Genomic DNA, 19,519 nt, shown 5'->3' on the forward strand with positions numbered 1-19,519 from the left:
CGTCCTAATGGCAGTATTTACTGGACCTGTAGTAATCTCTTCAGATCTAATCCAAAAAAACGAAAAAACAAAGAGAGAGAGAGAGAGAGAGAGGGAGAGAGAGCTATATAAGCTGGAAACTGATTAGGGTTTAATGATGTATGTGAGTCAGGTCCTCCAGGACTCACTCTCATCGGGTGCTCTAACTCGCTTAATCCAATGCAACAGTGACGTGGTTGCCATTTCTAGTCCCATGCAAATTAAGTAGAACTGCCACGTCTTTCATAGTTGATGACACGAAATATATGGATTCTACAATGATTAATTAAATATGAATGAAATATTAAGAAAACTTTTTCAAAGTAGGATTTTCTAAAATTCTTTGCTACATCGTGTTTTTAGCATAATTTTATAATATTTGCACTAGATTATGTTAAAAAAAATAAGATGACAAAAAGTCTATTAAAAGTCTTATTTTTTAGAAAATCTCTTTAGTGTTTCACTAGATATGATGATATTGTGAGGTAAACTAGAAGGATTATTGGGTGGAGAACGGAATCTAGCTAGCTAGCTAGCTAGGCTGTTCAGTGGACTCCAGCTTAGATAAAAACCTCAAGTGGATTATGAAAAGAACAAAAAACTGATCCATAAATAATTACATGTGGGATGGCGTCCTCCGTCAAACGACAAAAAGCATTGGGGGCTAAAGTTTGAGTGCGTACAGTTGATTCCTCAGTAATTTGGTTAGACTAAGCCTCGTGCACATAAACAGTAAACTAATCTTGTGCTCGGGAGATTGGTTTGCCCTTCGCGTTTCTTTTATTCTGCAGCTAATGAAAGGGAAGGATTAAAGATTTCTCCGCCTGAATCTTAATGCTTCCCTATTTTTTATGGGGATGATAGAGACTTCCTAGTTTTGGTTTCTTTTCCTTCTCCACGCTAGGGTCTGTCTCATCTATATTTACATTATACACGCACACACACTGCACAAGGGCTTTAAAATTTGTCCATACATATGTTCTGCTTTTAAGCTCCTAGACAAATTCTTTCGGACCTACCAGGCTTGGCTTTCACAAATCATGGCATGTAAACATTTGAGACAGAGAATTTTGTGCTAGCTAGCTATCGTTTGCAAGATTAGTTTTGAAGACGGTCAGACTCTTGCTATATATATGTACATATAAACTTTACAAGGAGCTTTGAGACGTTAACTTTTCAATCTACTATACATATAAATGTCACAAGCAAGAATGCATGCGGGCGTGCACATACATGGATTGTACATTATATATTTGATGCATAGCTGGTACTTGGGGCAATTTAGAAGGGTCTGAAAGATTGTCAATGTGGTATCATACGGTGGAATGGATCAAAGATCAAGTCAAAAATCTAACAGCAAGAAGAAAGCTTTGTAAATTTGGGTTCTGATGTCTGATTGGAGCCTATAACCTGTCATTTTGAAACGAATGGCCTCACAAGTTTAACTTACCACTTTGTCGTAACATATAAAGTTTTTTTTGGCCAAATTGTATCGTTTACTGTGTTTTATCAGCATTCTATGTTTTTAATTTGTTTGTGATATATTTTTATTTATTAAAATTCTCTCTCTTTGATCTCCTGTCTAGCTAAGAGGCATTGTATAAATCATCTTTAGGGTTCTAGGGCGTGCTATCCTTCATACTTTTAATTGATAAAATTTGACTTCTTCTCATACTGTTTAATAGATATCAGTGTTTTTGTTCTTTAAAATTATGGTTTGATATATTTTCTTTGCCACGTTGCGTTGCAATGCAGAGAAAGAAATGAATCATCTCAAGGACAAATCTTTCTGGTGGATTCATGATTCCATATATACATGTATCATGGCTTCAAACTTCAAATGGTATTGATGCCCCTTACTATATAGTTTAAAAGTACAAATTGGTGTTTGACTTTTTAAATGATGGTTGCCTTTTCCCTGTATAACACTTCGAAAAGAAGTTTAATTGGATATTTGAAGGTGCTTCAAGCATAAACACAATAAAAAAATGACTACTGAACAAGAAACATATATGAGCCTACCTACTTGCATTTCCTATTGACTGAGAAAAGAAAAGAGAAAGAAAACAGATAAACCCCTGCAAAGAACCCATAATCTGTACAGAATGCATGCCGTGAGAATCTTCAATTGCGAGAGAGCGAGTTCAACTTCAAGCTTTCTATGTAGAAATTAGAAGACTTTGGTCATTGATCAAACCCTAATGCCTTGACCTCTAAGTGTGACATCATCACTTTATTTGATTTTTTTGAGAGACGATCTTTATAGAGTGATTTATAATATGAATGATTCTGATCATAAACACAATATAAATCGGCAACGAACAACTTTAATTAGGAACACTCCTACTCATCCTTTGAGTAGACAAGTATTATTCTAAGAGGATGAGCTATCATTTTCTGTTGACGATTATAAAACTTAAAAATGTATGTTATGAGCCAAGTCCTGTATCCAAGTACTTTTCAACCCTATTATGAAAGAGAAACTTTCTGCTTTTCAGATTTCTTTCCCATCATATTTTGCAAAATGTTACTTCTTTTACTCTTTCGCCTACCATGACACCTGAAAAAGGAACGAAATTAGGTACCTATCGCTCAACTGCTCGTACTTTTTTATTTTGAAACCCATGAATTATGCAGTACTTGTAGTTCTAGTTTCTAGTAACTTCTCTATCCAACGATCGATAATCAACGCTCATAACAAGTTCCTCTAGGTTTCAACAACATCATTTTCTGGTTTGGAGCACATGCACTCATGTAAAATACACTCAAAACCCAAACATGTGTATGCTAGTGTAGCTAGACTACTGATTTTTGGAATGATGTCTAGGATCAGGACCTCCCGGACTCAATTGCTTCGGGTTGTAATGAGTTCTCTGCGCGTCTTGTTTTCTCAACCAAATGTTCAGTAGTTCCCTAGCGCTTCCGGCCAATGCTTGACTCGACCTGGTTACGTTCCTCTTCTCCAGCTGACTCGGATTTTTTTTACTGGGAGCTGACTCGGATTGAGAGGCCGAGTTTCAGCACTAGAAAATAGCAGTAGCATTAGCACACAGCAGGCACAAAATCTCCATGAAGAATATGTTAATCTATAGAAATATACCATCTGAAGATGTGAAGAAGATGAAGTTGAAGAGTTACAGATATTGATTGTCGTTGAAGGTAGCATATGCTCTGTGCTATATATACAATGTCAGTGATACACATGACACACTCAGACTTCAAACCACCAATATGATCTTTGATACCATAAATTTAAGTAAGTTACGGGAACACAAGTTATGTGGTGTACCATTTCATTGGTTGATATGTTTCACTTTTAATGTATATTAGTAAAAAAACAAATCGACGTATTGTAATTTAATTGAGACAGTAACGTCTAATAGTTGTGCATATTCCGAATACACTGAAATCGCTCCTTTGATACATGAACATCAATAAAGTGCTGTAAATCCATCATTGATTAGCAATGTTTTCACACCAAAAATTAGAGTGCATTTTATTTTCATTCGGATACATTGAAAACAGGTTAACCGCCTGCAATTAATCCCTGATTAAGCAGGACATACTCATACTCGTTCCACCACACATCGATCAATCCCAAAAAAAAAAAAAAAAAAAACAGAGAGAGAGAGAGAGAGAGAGAGAGAACTATATAAGCTGGAAACTGATTAGGTTTTAATGATGACGTGGGTCAGGCCCTCCAGGACTCACTCGCATCTGGTCGTCGAACTCGCTTGATTTGCGGACAACGTGAGTTGAAGCCCGGAAAGATTTTTGGCTTACGTACTTATTCCTCCTCATGAGAGGCCGAGCTTCTCCACTTCTCGCTGATAAAAGCAAAACCAAAGTAACAATGCACAACAAGAAGCATACACGTTTTGTCATCCTCAAAATTAAGACTACTGCGCAAGTGTTCACTCCAATTAAATTTTGTGGGAATTTATAGATTTAGGGTTTACGGTGTGGATATTGTGGATTATTGGTTTTATCTGATTAACTCAGTGGATGAGGTGTAATCAGTTGCTGTCGTGTTATAATTTGTACGTGTGATGAGTTGTCGTTTTTCATTTGCCTGGATCACTAGGTAGGTATCATATAAGTCCAAGCCTGCCATGTATGTATTTGGCCATGCAGATGATGAGGGTTAATTATATAATGGGGGATCCAAAAGTAACTCCCCTTTTCTGATCTTAATTACGATTGCTGGATCTAAATTATAATGCAAAAGTGACGTGGTTGCAATTCCAATCCCATGCAAACCAAGTAAAACTGCCACCGTCTCTGACAGTTGATAACATAGATATATGGATTTTTCAATGGTTAATTAGATAACTGATCATGTTTCTGAGGTAAACAAGAAAGATTATTGGATGGAGTATATCTAGATAGCTAGCTAGGCTGATGCGGCTAATGCATTCGTTATCTGTTTATTGGACTCCACCCTGGATGAAAAGACCTGAAAAGGCCTGAAGTGGATTATGGATAAGCCATAAGATAAACATAGATTGAGTACTTAAAGGAGGTGTATTCACAGGGCATTTTTAGATGATTTAGAAAAAGTTGAAAGTTTTAGGGTATTTCATTGGGATTTTAAAGGAGTTATAAAAGTTTATGGAAATTCATGTGTATTTAATTATGATTTTTAAGAAACCACTTAATACTATGGTCTAATGGTATTCTTTTTACTTGTAAGTGAGAGGTGTGAATTTGACAATGAATATTTTGGTGGATTTGGAGGGGAGTTCTAAAATGTATATGTAAGGGTTTAACAAATTCGCTGGCATAGTGGCGCACAGATCGGTCAAGTTGGCCTTATTCTCTAATTTCACTTCTTATTGGTTTGAGAAACCTTCGGATATTATTTAAGATGCCCTCTTTTAAAATTGTATTCCTTCTTAGTAACTGATAAAATCCACTACCAGTTTCCCCTAAAAAATTTGAATTTTTGAGAAAATTCACTAAAAGTCTACATGTCTGTTGAAATTAAAACTCCATAAATTTATATACAACTCCAATAGTGTGCTAAATATATATACATATACATACATATATATATATATATATATATATATTATGTTCTGCATTGTCCCTTGATCTAATTTTCTGTCAACAGTAACCTATGGTTATGATAACATCATCAAAGGATCAATCTCAGGGTTCTCTCTGCAGCCTTGTGCTGCAAACCATTGTACAACGTTAACTCTAATATTCAAAGTGATTAACATATACGATCCTAATATTCAAAGGGAAAAAAAAATCAATCTTCCTAAATAACAATATTAGTCAATATGACCAAAATAAGCCATTTATAGTTCACTAGATTTTCAGCATTACACTTTGTAGGTAACTTTCATTGAGTTAAAAATATATAGGATGATCAGGGCAAAAAGGAGGGCTACCCTCGTTCTGACTTCTGAGCTTAGGGCCAAAACAAAACCCAAACTTACCTAGAGGTTATATGGGATAGACAAATAACCGGCCAACTATATATGCCTTAAAGCCTGCCCTGCTCTTGCTTACTTTAAAGAGTAAGGGGCTGGTTCTTAGGTCTTGGTGCCTGCTTTAGCTTGTCGGGGGTAGAAGAATCTGGCTATGCATCACGAATTAGATGGCAGAAGTTCTTCATACTTTAGGCCTATGTGTTTCTGTTATTAGCAGCAAACGTTTTGCAGTAATATATGCCGTTTGTTCTCAAATTTGGCACTTAACAAGCGCCTTGGTCAGCAGTTTTTGGCCGTAGTTTTGAACTTTCTATTTTTTTGTAATAACTTGCTTCCATAACTAACAACGTTGGTTGGTAATTAATTATCATAACAAAACAAACAACAAAAAACTGATCCATAAATAATTACATGTGGGATGGCGTCCTCTATCAAACGACAAAGAAGCACTGGGGGCTAAAGTTTGAGTGCATTCTGTTGATTCCTCAATGGTGTGGTTAGACTACGCCTCGTGCACATTAACAGTTAACTAATCTTGTCCTCAGGAGATTTTGGTCTGCCATTTCGCGTTTCTTATATTGCTGCTGCTAATGAAAGGCAGGCTTAAAGCTTTGTCCTCTTAAATCTTAATGCTTTCCCTATTTGTTATTGGGCACGATAGAGACTTGCCAATTTTGGTTTCTTTTCTTCTCCACGCTAGCTCTGTCTCATATAGATACAGTACTTTGCACAAGCTTTAAAATTTGTCCAGATACATGTTTGCTTTTAAGCTTCTAGACAAATTCTTGCGGACCTATCATAAATGCTTGGCTTTCACAAATCATGGCATATAAACATTTGATAAGACTGGGAATTTTGTGCTAGCTAGCTATCTTTTGCAAGACTAGTTTTGAATGTGTACATATATGTGTGTGTGTGTGTGTGTAAACATTATAAGGAACTTTGAGAATGCAATGCCAATGTAGGAGAAGACCTGCATATACATTATATATTTGATGCATAGCTGGTACTTGGGGCAATTTATAGGGTCTGAAAGACTGCCAATGTGGTGTTATAGGGCATAATGGACCAAAGACAAGTAAAAAAATATCTGGAAAGAAGAAAGCTATACAAATTTTGATTCTGATGTCTGATTTGGGCCCATGAATTGCCAGTTTAAAACAAACAGCGTACTATCTTTCATACTTTAAATTAATAAAATTTGGATTATAAAGTCTTTTGTTCTTTAAGATTATCTTTTAATACTTTTTTTTGTCATGTTGTATCACAATGCGGAGAAAGAAATGAATCATCTCAGCCACAAGTCTTCTAGTGGATTCATGATTCCATATACACATGAATCATCTCTTCAAACTTCAAAGGGATACATATATATATATACATATATATATATATATGTATGCTTCTTCTTTTTTTTGGTTATTGATGCCCACTTACTATATAGTTTAAAAGTACAAAATAGTGTTTGACTCTAATTTAGACATGATGGTTACCTTTTCCATGTCTGTTTTTTGAAATGAAGTTTATATATTTGAAGGTGCTTCAAGCATAAACACATTTTAAAAAAATATGACTAGTGAACAAGATAACAAATATGAGCCTCCCTACTTGCGTTCCCTATTGACTGGGAAAAGAAAACATATAAACCCTGCAAAGAACCCATAATCCGTACAACATGCATGCTATGAGAATCTTCAATTGCGAGAGAACGAGTTCAACTTCAAGCTCTGTATTTACTATCCCTTGTCACTTCCTAAGATAACAGCATGAATAATGTTTGGCTACTTAAGATCAAGTATAAGTGGAAACTCCTATTCAAAAAAAATTATGTTCGAATCATAGAGTATTGTGTTTATAATCATAACCATTCATATTATGAATCATTCTGTAAATATCATCTCTGCTAAAAATGAATTAAAATTAAGGTTGTGTAGTCAATCTATTGTAACAAATATATAAACGATTCGCAATACTTTTACAGATTCTATTCATTTGTTTTTATACAGTTCGATGGCTAAATGACCTTAACTTTAATTAACTTTTTACAAAGATGATCTTTATAATGATTTATAATAGAAACGGTTCTGATTATAAAAACATTATTCTATGAATAGACAACAAATAATTTTGAATAGAAACTCTTACTCATCTTTTGAATAGCTAAATATTATTTTAAGAGCATTAGCTATCGTTTTCGATTCACCAGTATAAAACTTAGTAAGTTCATGTTGTGAGCCAATCCTGTGTCCCTACTCCCAAGTACTTTTCAACCATATTATGAAAGAGACTTTCTGTTTTTCAGATTTCTTTCCCATCATATATTTTGGAAAGTGATACTTCTTTTACTCTTTCCCCTATCATCACACCTGAAAAAGGAACAAATTAGGTAGATACATTGCTCAACTGATGGTACATTTTTTATTTGAAAGACCATGAATTATGCCTTACATATAGTAAACTTCTCTATGCAATGATTGATAATCAACGATCACAAGAAGTTCCTCGAGGTTTCAACAGATTTTCTGGTTTGGAGCACATGCATTCATGTAAAATACACTCAAAACCGAAACATATGCATGCTAGTGTAGCTACACTAGTATTGATTTTTTTAATGATGTCTAGGATCAGGACCTCCCGGACTCAATCGCTTCGGGTTGTAAACAGTTTGCTGATCCTCCTCGTCTAGTTTTCTCAACCAAACGTTCAGTAGTTCCCTAGCACTTCCGGCCAATGCTTGACTCGACCCGGTTACATTCCTCTTCTCCCCACTCGGATTGAGAGGCCGAGCTTCAGCACTCGAAAATAAAAGCAGCATCAGTACACTGCAGGCACAAAATCTCCAGAGCATTCTTCTATAAATTAAGGGTTTCATAAAAATGATAGGCTTGTAAAGACCATCTGAGAGGGAGTATATATAGAGACCATCAAAAGTGTTGGTTTCTGTTATGATATTATTCAAAGTGGGTGGAAAATGGGACCTCACGAAGCCCCGTTGTAATGCTTGTTTTTTTGTGTTTTGTAGTTCAGTTGTTGTACCTTGTGACCCCTTGAGCACTAATCGGAAATAACAAATGCCGACCAACTCTTTGTACTCAAACAATAAGCTGGGGACATTTATACTCAATAAAATTTCATCTCTTACAGCCTCTCAAGCTGTTTGTTTAAGTGATCATTTGCCTTGGGTGCTCTATAACGATAAGGATGATGTCAGAAAGACCATCTTTTTATACCATATTTTCAAGACCGCATGATGTGATGGTTGATAGTTGGATTCCTTCTTTAAATTATTAAAAATGGAATTTAACCATCAACCGTCACATCGGGTGGTTTACAAAATATGGTCCAAGAAGATGGTCTACTAAGCATTTTCCTAACGATAACATTGATTAGGGTTTTAAGGCACCTTTTGAAATCAATGGGAGTAGGTTAATTAATTAGGTAGTCAATCCTGGTACAATTCACTTTACCCTTTATTTTGTCCTTATCGTTAAAACTCAAAGTTTCAAGTCTTTTTCATTAGTTTTCCTTAATTAATTTGGTCGGCTTTAGTGGGCTAAAAATTTGACTGCATGATTCGATTCCTCCTTTAAGTCATTGAAAATAGAATCTAACCATCAACCATCAACCAGCACATCATATGATTTATAAAATATGATTTAAAAATATGGTCTACTAAGCATTTTACTAATGATAACATTGATAAAGGTTCTAAGGCACCTTTTGAAATAAAAGAGGAATAGGTTAACTGATTTGGCCGGCCTTAGTCGGTTAAAAATTAAGACAAGTGAAGCCGCCCGGATTTTTCCATGTCCATATTCTCCTAGTAACTTTCCATGAACGAAGGTCGGTTAAAAATTAAGACAAGTGAAGCCACCTGGATTTTCCCATGTCCACATTCTCCTAGTAACTTTCCATGAACGAAGGAATAGACTAAGGTCCATAGGTAGTATTACCAATTGAGGTAGTATTACCAATTGATGCCACCCAAAATCCTCAAAGTCTTCGGTTACCTTATGTTGAAGGAATTCCTCCCGTTGCGTAGCCAATTTACATAATCATGCGTTGATCTCCACCTATTTCCTACAGTTGATTGTCTAAACGATATTAGTTTTAATTTATTTATTTTGCCATGCAGTTATATACTGATTCCAATCATAAGCATTAAGTTCCTTAAACCAGTCACGGAGTATTTCGAGGATGAACTCCTCAGCCCTTCGAATAGCCAAGTTAATTAGACTAGAAAGAACTGCGTTTACATTAAGAATGGGGATGCAAATTACATGCATCTCCAAGTGTTCTGGGTTTTGTACTTGGAACCCAGAGGGGCACGAAGCATACAAAACAAAGTGATCTTTCATGTGTATATCATTCAGATGCCAATGGTAATTCACAAGTAGCATGGAAGAATCTAACCAGAGCACCTGATTGTGTCCTAATAAGAACAGAGTAACTGTATTTAGGAAGGACAATACGAAAGAGCGATGCCAAACTAGATTACAAACGAGGTTTTTGGCTAATCATTTACATCACAATCGTCGTTATTTTTTCACTCCCTATGTATAACTACAAGAGACAGAACATTGATATAGCTCATGCTAGCTTGTGAAGTTGCAAACTCAAGGCCTGATGCATCGCATTTGAGTTTCAGATGGTCCTTCGAGTAGCAGGTTCTCATTGTCCGAACAAAACCAGGAAAGAGAAAGCGTAACACGTTCCTGATATTCAAACAAAATAGTAAATCATCACTATCAGTATAGCCATAGTCAATTATGAATGCTTTTATAGCAAGCCAACCTGTCCTTGCCTGTAAGAATGCTTTCAAATAACAACTGTCGGCGATCTCAAACATGTTTGAAGCTCCTTCGACATCAGTTTTGCAGCAAATTTCTGAACTTTATGAATGTAAGTAATTATGAAGGAAAATGCAACTTTATCTCGATGATCAAAACGGAAGACAGAAAAAGAGGAAATTAACATCTAAAACAGCCTGAAGGATATCTTTGCTTCGTAGATGGGATGGTTGAGCATCAGTAGATTATTGTTGTTCACAACAGCTCTAACTAGCAGTTCCTTGGCTTCCTCGTGTTTCTTCCTCAGAATGTTGCATATCTGCAAGTGGGAGAGAGAGAGAGAGAGAGAGAGAGAGAGAGAGAGAGAGAGAGAAAAGGAGAGAGATCATTATAACCCATGATATATAATTTATAATTATACGCTGCATAAATGACTGATGCATAATCAATCGCAATGACACCGCCTAGCAGTCCTAATTCTCTCTATAATTTAACTGAATTCATAGGTTAGGTGTTTAAATTCTTTAATTATAATGCACACAGAATGTCACCGTAAAACAAGTGATAATTTACTCACATCTTCAAGCTCCTTAGCATACGCTTCAGCCTTTTCAACATTTCCGTCATTTTCCATTGCTGAAGGAATATCAAGTTCCATCACATTGATCGCGCAAGGACTACCAAGTCCAGAGGTCGGATGGTCATCTAAGGTGCTGTTAGTCTTGCTCTCCAAATGACTCTCATGAATGTGAACCTAGATCAAACGTACAGAATATTTGAGCAGATAGTTTATCCGGTAAAGGTTTCCACCTATTTTACATTATAGATACACTTAACAGTCTTTATTGATTTTATAGAGTCAGTTGAGATGAAACCTGTTCTGCAACAACTTCTTTTGAAGGTTCTCTGAAATTTCTGCAGGTATTTTTGGAAAAAGAGTGTGATATGTCAGCAGATACCAGTAAACCATTTTACAATACGTAAATAGTAAGTGTTTTATGCAGCTATTTGCGAAGAAAAATTAGATAGGCTGGAAAAAGATGAATAATATGTTAAATGCGTATATACTAGTAAAAGAGGACCTGGATTCTCTAGGCGACTGAGAAAGGCGCTTTAGAGGCTTTAAGAATGCTAAACCTGAATCTGATCCCTGCAAAATAGCTTCGTGTAAGAAATTGGAAAAGTGCAATAAAATCTTCACTAATCTTTTGGATAGAATAGAACAGAGCTTCAAATAAGAATGTTATAGTCACGATATCATTCCAAAGAGAACTTCAGGAGTTAAAGGAATGGGTTTATAATGGATGACCTCAAATGTTTTTCGCTTCAAGGAAAGGTTTGGTGACATTTGTTTCTCAACAATCTGGGCAGTCTTTGATTCCACATTCTGTTGCACTTCCATGTTTTGCTCTGGACTACTCAGGGATTTCACTTCTTTATGCGGTGTAGCATTCAATGAAACTTTACTGCCACCAATATTCCTACATTTAGAAACATCAAAATATTCAAAATTACAATTAAAACATTTCTGCACAGAAAATAACTGAAGAATAGGAGTAATTACACTCGCACCATACTTTGAAATGTTCAAGGTAGAAAGGTTGGTTTTTTTCTTGGCAGGTTTATCAGGAAAAAGTTTACTCCCTTCAGCTGTAATGATTTTTGTGTTCCTCATAGAGTCCAGGCTTGAGAGCATGAATTTAGGATTTAAACATGTCTGAGTACTAGGTTTAATAGTCTTCTCGATTGTGCTGGAAGGATTTGCTTGACAGCTAGAAATCTCCACATGCCTAGAATACACATATTGACAATCAGAAATTTCACTACAAGGTTTTGAGGACCAATAATAATGTTGCTGAACAATGTACGAAGTAAGTTGTCATGTGCCTGAGAAATAAGCAGTCACATCTTTGGATGGGAACATCAGTCGAAAGCCACATTCTCAATGATAAGATATGCAAAGTACAAGATGGAACAAGGTCTTTTATAAATGCTTTACCTCAGATCATGAAGACTTTTTCTCAGTCCACTTCCCAGGACAGTTTCCCTTTCTGTTATTTCTTTGTCAGATGGTCGTGGATTCACAACCAGTTTGGCCCTGTTTGGTACAGCATCAGAATTCAGGCCCTCCCTGTTGATAATTACAAAGGAAGGGACACTGTATGAACTAAAATGATGTCACCCTTTTTCTTTTTGAGTGATTCATAGTAATACGATGTCAGTGTAAAAACTTTATGTATCTATTTATTTAAAACAAAAGGATTACTGGAATATTGTGCCTAGAGTCATCAGCTTATATTACTTTTAAATTTTAACATTACCTTCCAGATATTACATGTTTGGCTTTCATTTCTTTATCAACTAACACAGGAGTATCAGGCAAATTGCTTCCAATTTGTGCATCATGAGCATTAGTAGCCACCCTGTTGAAGATTACCCAAAACAGTTCATAACTTAAATGCCTACTATTCAATTGTTATGGGAAAGTTCACCGTATCACTCACCCTTCAATTGCTGGACGTAGACGCATGGTATCAATCCTTTTGATTCCAGATGGGAGAGGTTTTGCTCCTATTAATGATGGCTGACACATTTGAGATCCAGCTTCTTCCAATCTCTTAGAAACCTTTGAGTGGAATTCTCCACTTTTGCTTTCATTTGTCAGCGTAGCTTTATCAACTGCAGATTCACTGCATCAAAAGAGGGAAAATGTAAATGACGAGTTGATACTACAGCTCAAATGTTTGCTTCGTATCAGAGGTATCTACACAGTTCAAGAGCATACCTGTTATACATACAGCTTAGAGTCTATTCGTTATAAGCAATTTTTTTTTTTCCAATTACATTATCATAAGCATTTGCAAGTACTTAACTCAAAAATTAAATGGTTCTATGCATTTCTCATAGTTTCAGTAATAGATGCACTTGATTTCTGATTATTGTTGGTTTCTGTATTCAAAACCATTTTGAGTCGTGACAATTTCTACTTCTTATAGTTCAAAACATAAGTCAGTGACTTGAAGGATGGAATGAATGAAACAAAGGTGGCAGCTATCAATATGCTCAAAGATTTTCTGACCTGCTCTCTGCAGACAAAGGAAGCTTTAAAGTCGAATTTTGGTCATCCTTGATACATTTGATGTTATGTAGTGTCTTCCTTGAGACGAATGTATTGGAATTGTCTTTGAGATCTAAGTTATCTATAGCTGATTCAGCATTCTCATTCGAGATATCACTGCCTAACTTTGGTTCAGCGTTTTGTGTAGATATGTCGCTGCCAGACTTACACCCATCACCGTTATTGCTATCTGTATTAGCGATGTTTACTGAAGATGAATCCTTCAAAGGCAAGTCTTCACTATTAGGACCATCTCCTGCTGACATTTTCTCATCAACATCTTCTTTTCCACTTGAAATGGTATTCAAATCTGTGATCTGAAGACGACCATCATTCTTTCCTTCAAAAACGGTACCTCCATTTGAATCAACTCCCCCTACAAGTTGACCGGACAGGTCATCTGTTGCTGGCTTACCATATGGTTCTGTGGCCATCTCCTTCTCAGATAAATGAATTTGCTGATCTGATTCTTCAACACTATTAGTCATTACTTTTCCTGGAGACCTTGGACCATGTGGAAGTTTCAGATTTTCTGATCTAGGTTTTGATGGGCAATCATCACTGATAGAATTAACCTTGCCCGAAACAACTAATGAAGTATCAACCTTTAAAGGGGCCACTCTCTCAGAACCACCATCAAGTGTACTAATCTCTTCAACCAGATCGATTTTAGAGCCCTGAGGTCCTCTTCTATCAGAAAGAAACTTTTTTCTGCTATCTTGATTCTTATTTGAACTTTTTTCACTTTTCGTTAAGCTTGAATCAAGATCGAAATCACCCAACCCACTTCCAAAAAAGAAAGTGTCAGGTTCAAGTACATTTACATTCCTTATGTAATTCAAATAACAAAACAACAAGAAAATGCAGATTGCAGAGCTTACTCATTGAAATCAAAAGAGAATTTAAAGGGGTCTTGTTTCCCTTGACGGTTTCCTTTGGAAGGTTCTTCTTCAGATTTCTCCTTGGTTTTTGCGGCTTTTCTGGGCGGGCTTGAGAAATCAAGGTCTGGCATGTCCATTTTGAAGGACGATATCTTGCCAAAGTCACCATCCAGATTGAAATCCATATCCCTGAACAAAAAGGAGGAAAAGGAACTTTATAAGAGTTGTCTGGGATTTCTAGACTCACACTAGCATACATTTATTGGAGCTGTATCTGTATAACTGGAATAAGAATACTTGAATCCCAATTCTAGCTCCTTCTCGAAACAATTTGCCACATACTACCCTGAGTACCAGATACATCAACAAAACTCATAAAGGTAGATAATTTACCCATGATAGCACACAAAAGTGTCACATAACTGTCCTGCAAACCTTTAAGCTCTAAATATAAGAAACCTATTAAATGTTTAGCAAGAAAAACACTTCGCAGTACTTACAGCTTCTCAAAGTCAAACACCTTCTTCTTGCCTTTGGAGCCTTTGGAAACTGTATCAAAGCCAAAATCCATTCCGTCATCTTCCATTACTGATATTGATTTCCAGGAGGTGAGAAATTCGTCTCCGATTTCCTCATCTGTTATAAGAGGAACATAGGATCTGATTACATTGTTCATGTCAAATGAAAAATTCAGCCTATTAACTCTCACTCGGACATTCTTCTTGTATACGATGACTTACACAGCAAAGATAAAGGTTAAGGGTAACCAAGAGAATACCTAGAAATGAACTTTTTCCTTTTTGATTAACCGAGGAAGTTTTTGCCTTCTCTGATTCTGCCATAGTCTCAGACTTGCAGACTTTATTGTAAACCTCTGCAAACATTCAGTAACTGTCACCGCGTATTCCAAAACAGAAAAAGGATTTCAGTCCTTGTCCACATTAAGTATTTTCCATCCTACCAAACTGACATTCTTACAACAAAAATTTAAAGAGGACTGAGAAAATTATAAACTTCATTTTACAAAAAGTTGTAATGATCGGTATATCACAGAGCAAAGCTAAACATAATACACACAGAATTAAATCCATAGTGTAAAATAAACTGTTAACTGCTGTGCCTTTATTAGGAAAATTCAGTGATTAACCAGAAAAAATTAATCAATTGATAATTAAGGACTAAAATCGAAACGATAACCAAAGGAACTAGCTAAAACATAACTCGCGCCTAAATTTGAATAAAAAAAGGTTAGCAGTAGGAACAATAGCACATTAGAAACACATGAAATTAGAGATTAACGGAGTAATCTTGATATCAAACATGACTCCGCAGAGAGAGAGATTTGAAAACTCTACAAATCGAACAGTAATCTACAAGATGAATATATGGAATTCAAATTCGAGCAATTCTACGATCTACCAAAAACTCAACATTAGGCTCAAAGAAGAAATCGATTACATTCTACTTGCATGCAATTTTCCGAGAAATAAGCAAAAATTCCTGGAAAATACACGGAATCGATCAATAAATGCACGAAACGAACATAATGAAGTTCAAAATTCAAGCGATTCTACAAGCTACCAGAAGCTCAACATTAGGCTCAGCAAACAAAGAAATCGATTACGTTCTACTTGCATGCAATTTTCCAAGAAAATAAGCAAAATTTCCTGGAAAATACACGGAATCGATCAAGAAATTCACGAAACGAAGGGCCAGAGTTCAAAATTCAAGCGGCTTTACTCGGTCCAGAAAACATTGCACCGCTCGCGAATCCGAAAAGCCATGTAAAACGAAACGATTAGGGATTGAGAAACTCACCGATTTCAGAGTCGAAAGAAGATGAGAGAGAAACTGTGGAGGTGCGAGTTGTGAGAGAGAGCTGCTTGGCAAAATGATCCGACCAACCAAATGTGCGAATATTTATACTTCTCCAAGTTTGAAGAGGCGGGGAGGATACCTGTCACGTATTAGCGCGCTTTTTTGTGTTTTTTTGCTTAACGTACTAAAAATCCCACTTAGCACTGTGTAGACGCTAGGTGGCTAATCATCGTCTTAATTAATGTTTATACATTTAAAAATTAAAAAATGATATCTAGACCAGTTGAGGTGTCTGCCTAGACCGCCTAACCCGTCCAGACCCACCTAGGCGCTAGGCTCCAATACGTCGCTCGACTAGCGCCTATCATCTTTAAGAACCTTGATATTAAGTGATGAGGGAATGGACTAAGTCTTATAATAGACTTGTCATAATAATGTGGTTCAACTTTACTCTTTAACCCGCTGATTAGGCGGGCATATACAAATCGATTAGGCGTCGAGTGTAAAGATCCAACACTGGTTTGGCCCCGCTAAATTTGCCACATGGATTGCGGCCCAATCAAAAGGCCCACAGTAATGAGTGGTTGGAATTTTATTTTTATTTTTTTTTAGAAAATTAGGGTGGTAGAAACTTGAAAGTGTCACACTCGGCAGAAATGGCATGCAACAATGCCTCTCAAATAAAGTTGACGCTGCGGCATGCTCCACGTCGCTCCTTCAAACACCATCATCTCGACCAACCACATGGCCTTATTTTTTTGGTAGACCACTTTTATATATAGTCATGATGAATTCTTAGAAAAATAATATGCAACTGACTACAATATTTGTAGGTATTTATTATAATTATCATATGTACGTGAATATGTGAATTTAAAACAATTATCATTTAATCGTAGAAATATTAATTATAATAAAATACGTGTAAGTATCAAAAATATTTTAAATGCACGTGAAGTTTTGTATTTAGTTCATCGTTTTCAAACATCGCTACGCAAAAATGAAAAGAATTCCAGTTCCAAATAATACATTTTCTTTTTTGTATTGTTGGAATTAAGAAATGTAGATTAATTAGTGATATGAGAGTAATAACTATTCTATATAAATCCCCACACCATAATATGTTGAACAAGAACCCAAACCTCCACCTACCAAGTTGAAGCAACCAAAAATGCAAATCAAAATCATCGAAACCAATGTCATCGTTCCATCTCCGCCACCATTTACCGACGATCACTTCCTCCAACTAACCCACCTCGACAACGACCCCAACCTCCGCGTCACCTTCCGCTACGTCCGCGCCTACCACAACACCAACTCCTCCCCCTCCAACCCCTCCCACGTCATCTCCGATGCCATCTCCGCCGCTCTGGTCCACTACTACCCTCTCGCCGCCACTATTCGCCCCCGCCCCGACCGCCGCTTCGAGCTCTTTTGCTCTAACGGCCAAGGCGTCCCCCTCATAATCGCCTCCGCCGACTCCACTCTCGATTCGGTCGGATACCTCGATGACCCAGCTGCGGATTTCGTCGAACACTTGGCGCCCGACCCCAACCCGGAAGAGGCAATGTCCACCCCGTGTATGCTGCAACTCACGGTGTTTAACTGCGGCGGGTTCGCTCTCGGAGCCGCCATACACCACTCGCTGTGCGACGGAATGGGCGCCACACAGTTCTTCAATGCCGCGGCCGAGTTCGCCCGCGGGGCGACTCGGGCGTCGGTTGAGCCGGTGTGGGACCGGGCGGGGTTGCTGGGACCCAGAGACCCGTCCCGAATCGGCGCACCGGTGCTGCACGAGTGCCTGAGTTTGGACAAGGGGTTCCCGCCATACGGACAGGCGGAGGCGGTGGGGCCGGCTGTTAGGGAGTGCTTTCATGTGAGAGACGAGTGGGTGGAGAAATTCAAGGGGGAGCTGTTGGAGCAGAGTGGGTTGAACTTCACCACTTTCGAAGCTCTCGGTGCTTTTATATGGCGTGCCAAGTAAGTTAAAGTTGCTTTATTCCGTCATACCAAATTAAGAAGTTTTTCAGTATTCCAGTAACATAACCTGGTACATCGGGAAATTTCTCATAAATTTGAACTTTGACCTTCAAAGCGTCTTAATTTCAGATTGTGGCACTTTAAAGTCGGAACTTCAAAACGTCTTAATTTGGTATTGTGCGGTTCAGTTTTAAGATGCTTTGAAATTCCGAGTCAGAATTGCCACAATCTCAAAGTTGTGACTAAAATTAATATTTTGGGTGATGGATGGCATGAAACAGGATTAAAGCCATAGGGCTTCCAAGTGACGAGAAGGTAACATTTGCATACTCAATCAACGTACGAAGACTAGTAACCCCTGCATTACCAGCCAGCTATTGGGGCAACGGCTGCGTACCAATGTACGTGAACCTCACCGCCAAAGAACTAACCTCGAAGCCGCTTTCGTCCGTGGCGGATCTGATCAAGAAGAGCAAGAGCAACGCCACGGACGAGTACGTCCGCTCGTTCATCGACTTCCAGGAGCTGCATTACAAGGACGGGATCACGGCGGGGAAAGAAGTTAGCGGGTTCACTGACTGGAGGCACTTGCGCCACTCAAGCGTGGATTTTGGGTGGGGAGGTCCTGTGACTGTGTTGCCACTTTCAAGGAACTTGCTAGGGAGCGTTGAGCCTTGTTTTTTCTTGCCTCCGTCGTCGTCCTCGGCGGGTGTGGGGAAGAAGGATGGGTTCAAGGTTTTGGTGACCATGAGGGAGAGTGCTGTGCCGGCTTTTAGAGAGGAGATGGAGAAGTTTGGCTGCCTAGAGGGCGATCCGCTGTCCCGAATTTGATGTCTCATTTGTGTCTCGTTCTTAATTTTTTGACATTCGTCTATTAATTTAACACTAATATTAACACTGTTAATTTTTTATAAACTAATTGAAAAATTAAAAATTAACAGAGTTAGGTTAGAGTTAAGTGGTAGTACACGTGCCAAATAAATAAAGAAGGAGAAATGAAGGAGACACCATTTCGGGACAGCATACCCGGAGGCCGAGATTGGGTTGCCTTGATGTTATGCAAGAATACTTTCACTGTGATATGTGCATTATTTTTTGTTATAATAATTCATCATCAATGTAATAATTATGGATCAACTATTACATCCTCTGATTAGGTTTTTGTGTGCTGAAAATACAACCAAAGGAGGTGACAAAACACAGTGAAAATAATCATAAACCACATTAGGTTTTTATTTGGGGTTTTTGAAGCTCTGTATATGGCACCTTGTAGGGATGAATAATTGTTGTTCTGTGGTTCGGAATTGACGAGGTGAATTGTCAGCCGCTTCTAGTTTCTAGGCAGCTGCAGCGAGTTATCCTTCGTCTATGCTTTTAGGGTTTTCTCTATTAGTCATCTTTAGACTTATGTTGTTTGACTGTTTGACCTCTTGTGGACGGTCTATTTAAGAATTAAAATCGTTTGATGTTTTT

General features: G+C 37.5%; 2 protein-coding genes across 4 annotated transcripts; one reads left to right on the plus strand and one right to left on the minus strand.

Moving 5' to 3' along the window:
- Positions 1-9,806: 9,806 nt before the first annotated feature.
- LOC137728539 (uncharacterized protein At4g18490) lies at positions 9,807-16,174 on the minus strand. Of its 3 annotated transcripts, none has more exons than XM_088677425.1 (16): positions 16,067-16,174; positions 15,027-15,122; positions 14,749-14,884; positions 14,249-14,437; positions 13,329-14,153; positions 12,754-12,939; positions 12,571-12,672; positions 12,249-12,380; positions 11,827-12,039; positions 11,559-11,730; positions 11,332-11,399; positions 11,125-11,164; positions 10,827-11,003; positions 10,458-10,568; positions 10,264-10,361; positions 9,807-10,174 (listed from the first exon to the last, which is right to left on the minus strand). In XM_088677425.1, the coding sequence occupies exons 2-15, from the start codon at positions 15,088-15,090 to the stop codon at positions 10,278-10,280; spliced, it is 2,499 nt and encodes an 832-aa protein (XP_088533551.1). In that variant the 5' UTR covers positions 15,091-15,122; positions 16,067-16,174; the 3' UTR covers positions 9,807-10,174; positions 10,264-10,277. The 3 variants fall into 3 exon arrangements, with proteins under 3 accessions (XP_088533551.1, XP_088533552.1, XP_088533550.1); XM_088677426.1 differs by having other exon boundaries at positions 15,027-15,139; positions 16,067-16,171; XM_088677424.1 differs by having other exon boundaries at positions 10,046-10,174; positions 10,254-10,359; positions 10,456-10,568; positions 16,067-16,166.
- Positions 16,175-17,170: 996 nt separating this feature from the next.
- LOC137729959 (HXXXD-type acyl-transferase family protein) lies at positions 17,171-19,183 on the plus strand. The gene is made up of 2 exons (XM_068469009.2): positions 17,171-18,046; positions 18,328-19,183. The coding sequence occupies exons 1-2, from the start codon at positions 17,238-17,240 to the stop codon at positions 18,875-18,877; spliced, it is 1,359 nt and encodes a 452-aa protein (XP_068325110.2). The 5' UTR covers positions 17,171-17,237; the 3' UTR covers positions 18,878-19,183.
- Positions 19,184-19,519: the final 336 nt, after the last annotated feature.

Source organism: Pyrus communis, chromosome 10 (genome assembly GCF_041283825.1).
Source record: "Pyrus communis isolate YQ-2024b chromosome 10, ASM4128382v1, whole genome shotgun sequence".
NCBI classification, from domain to species: Eukaryota; Viridiplantae; Streptophyta; class Magnoliopsida; order Rosales; family Rosaceae; genus Pyrus; species Pyrus communis.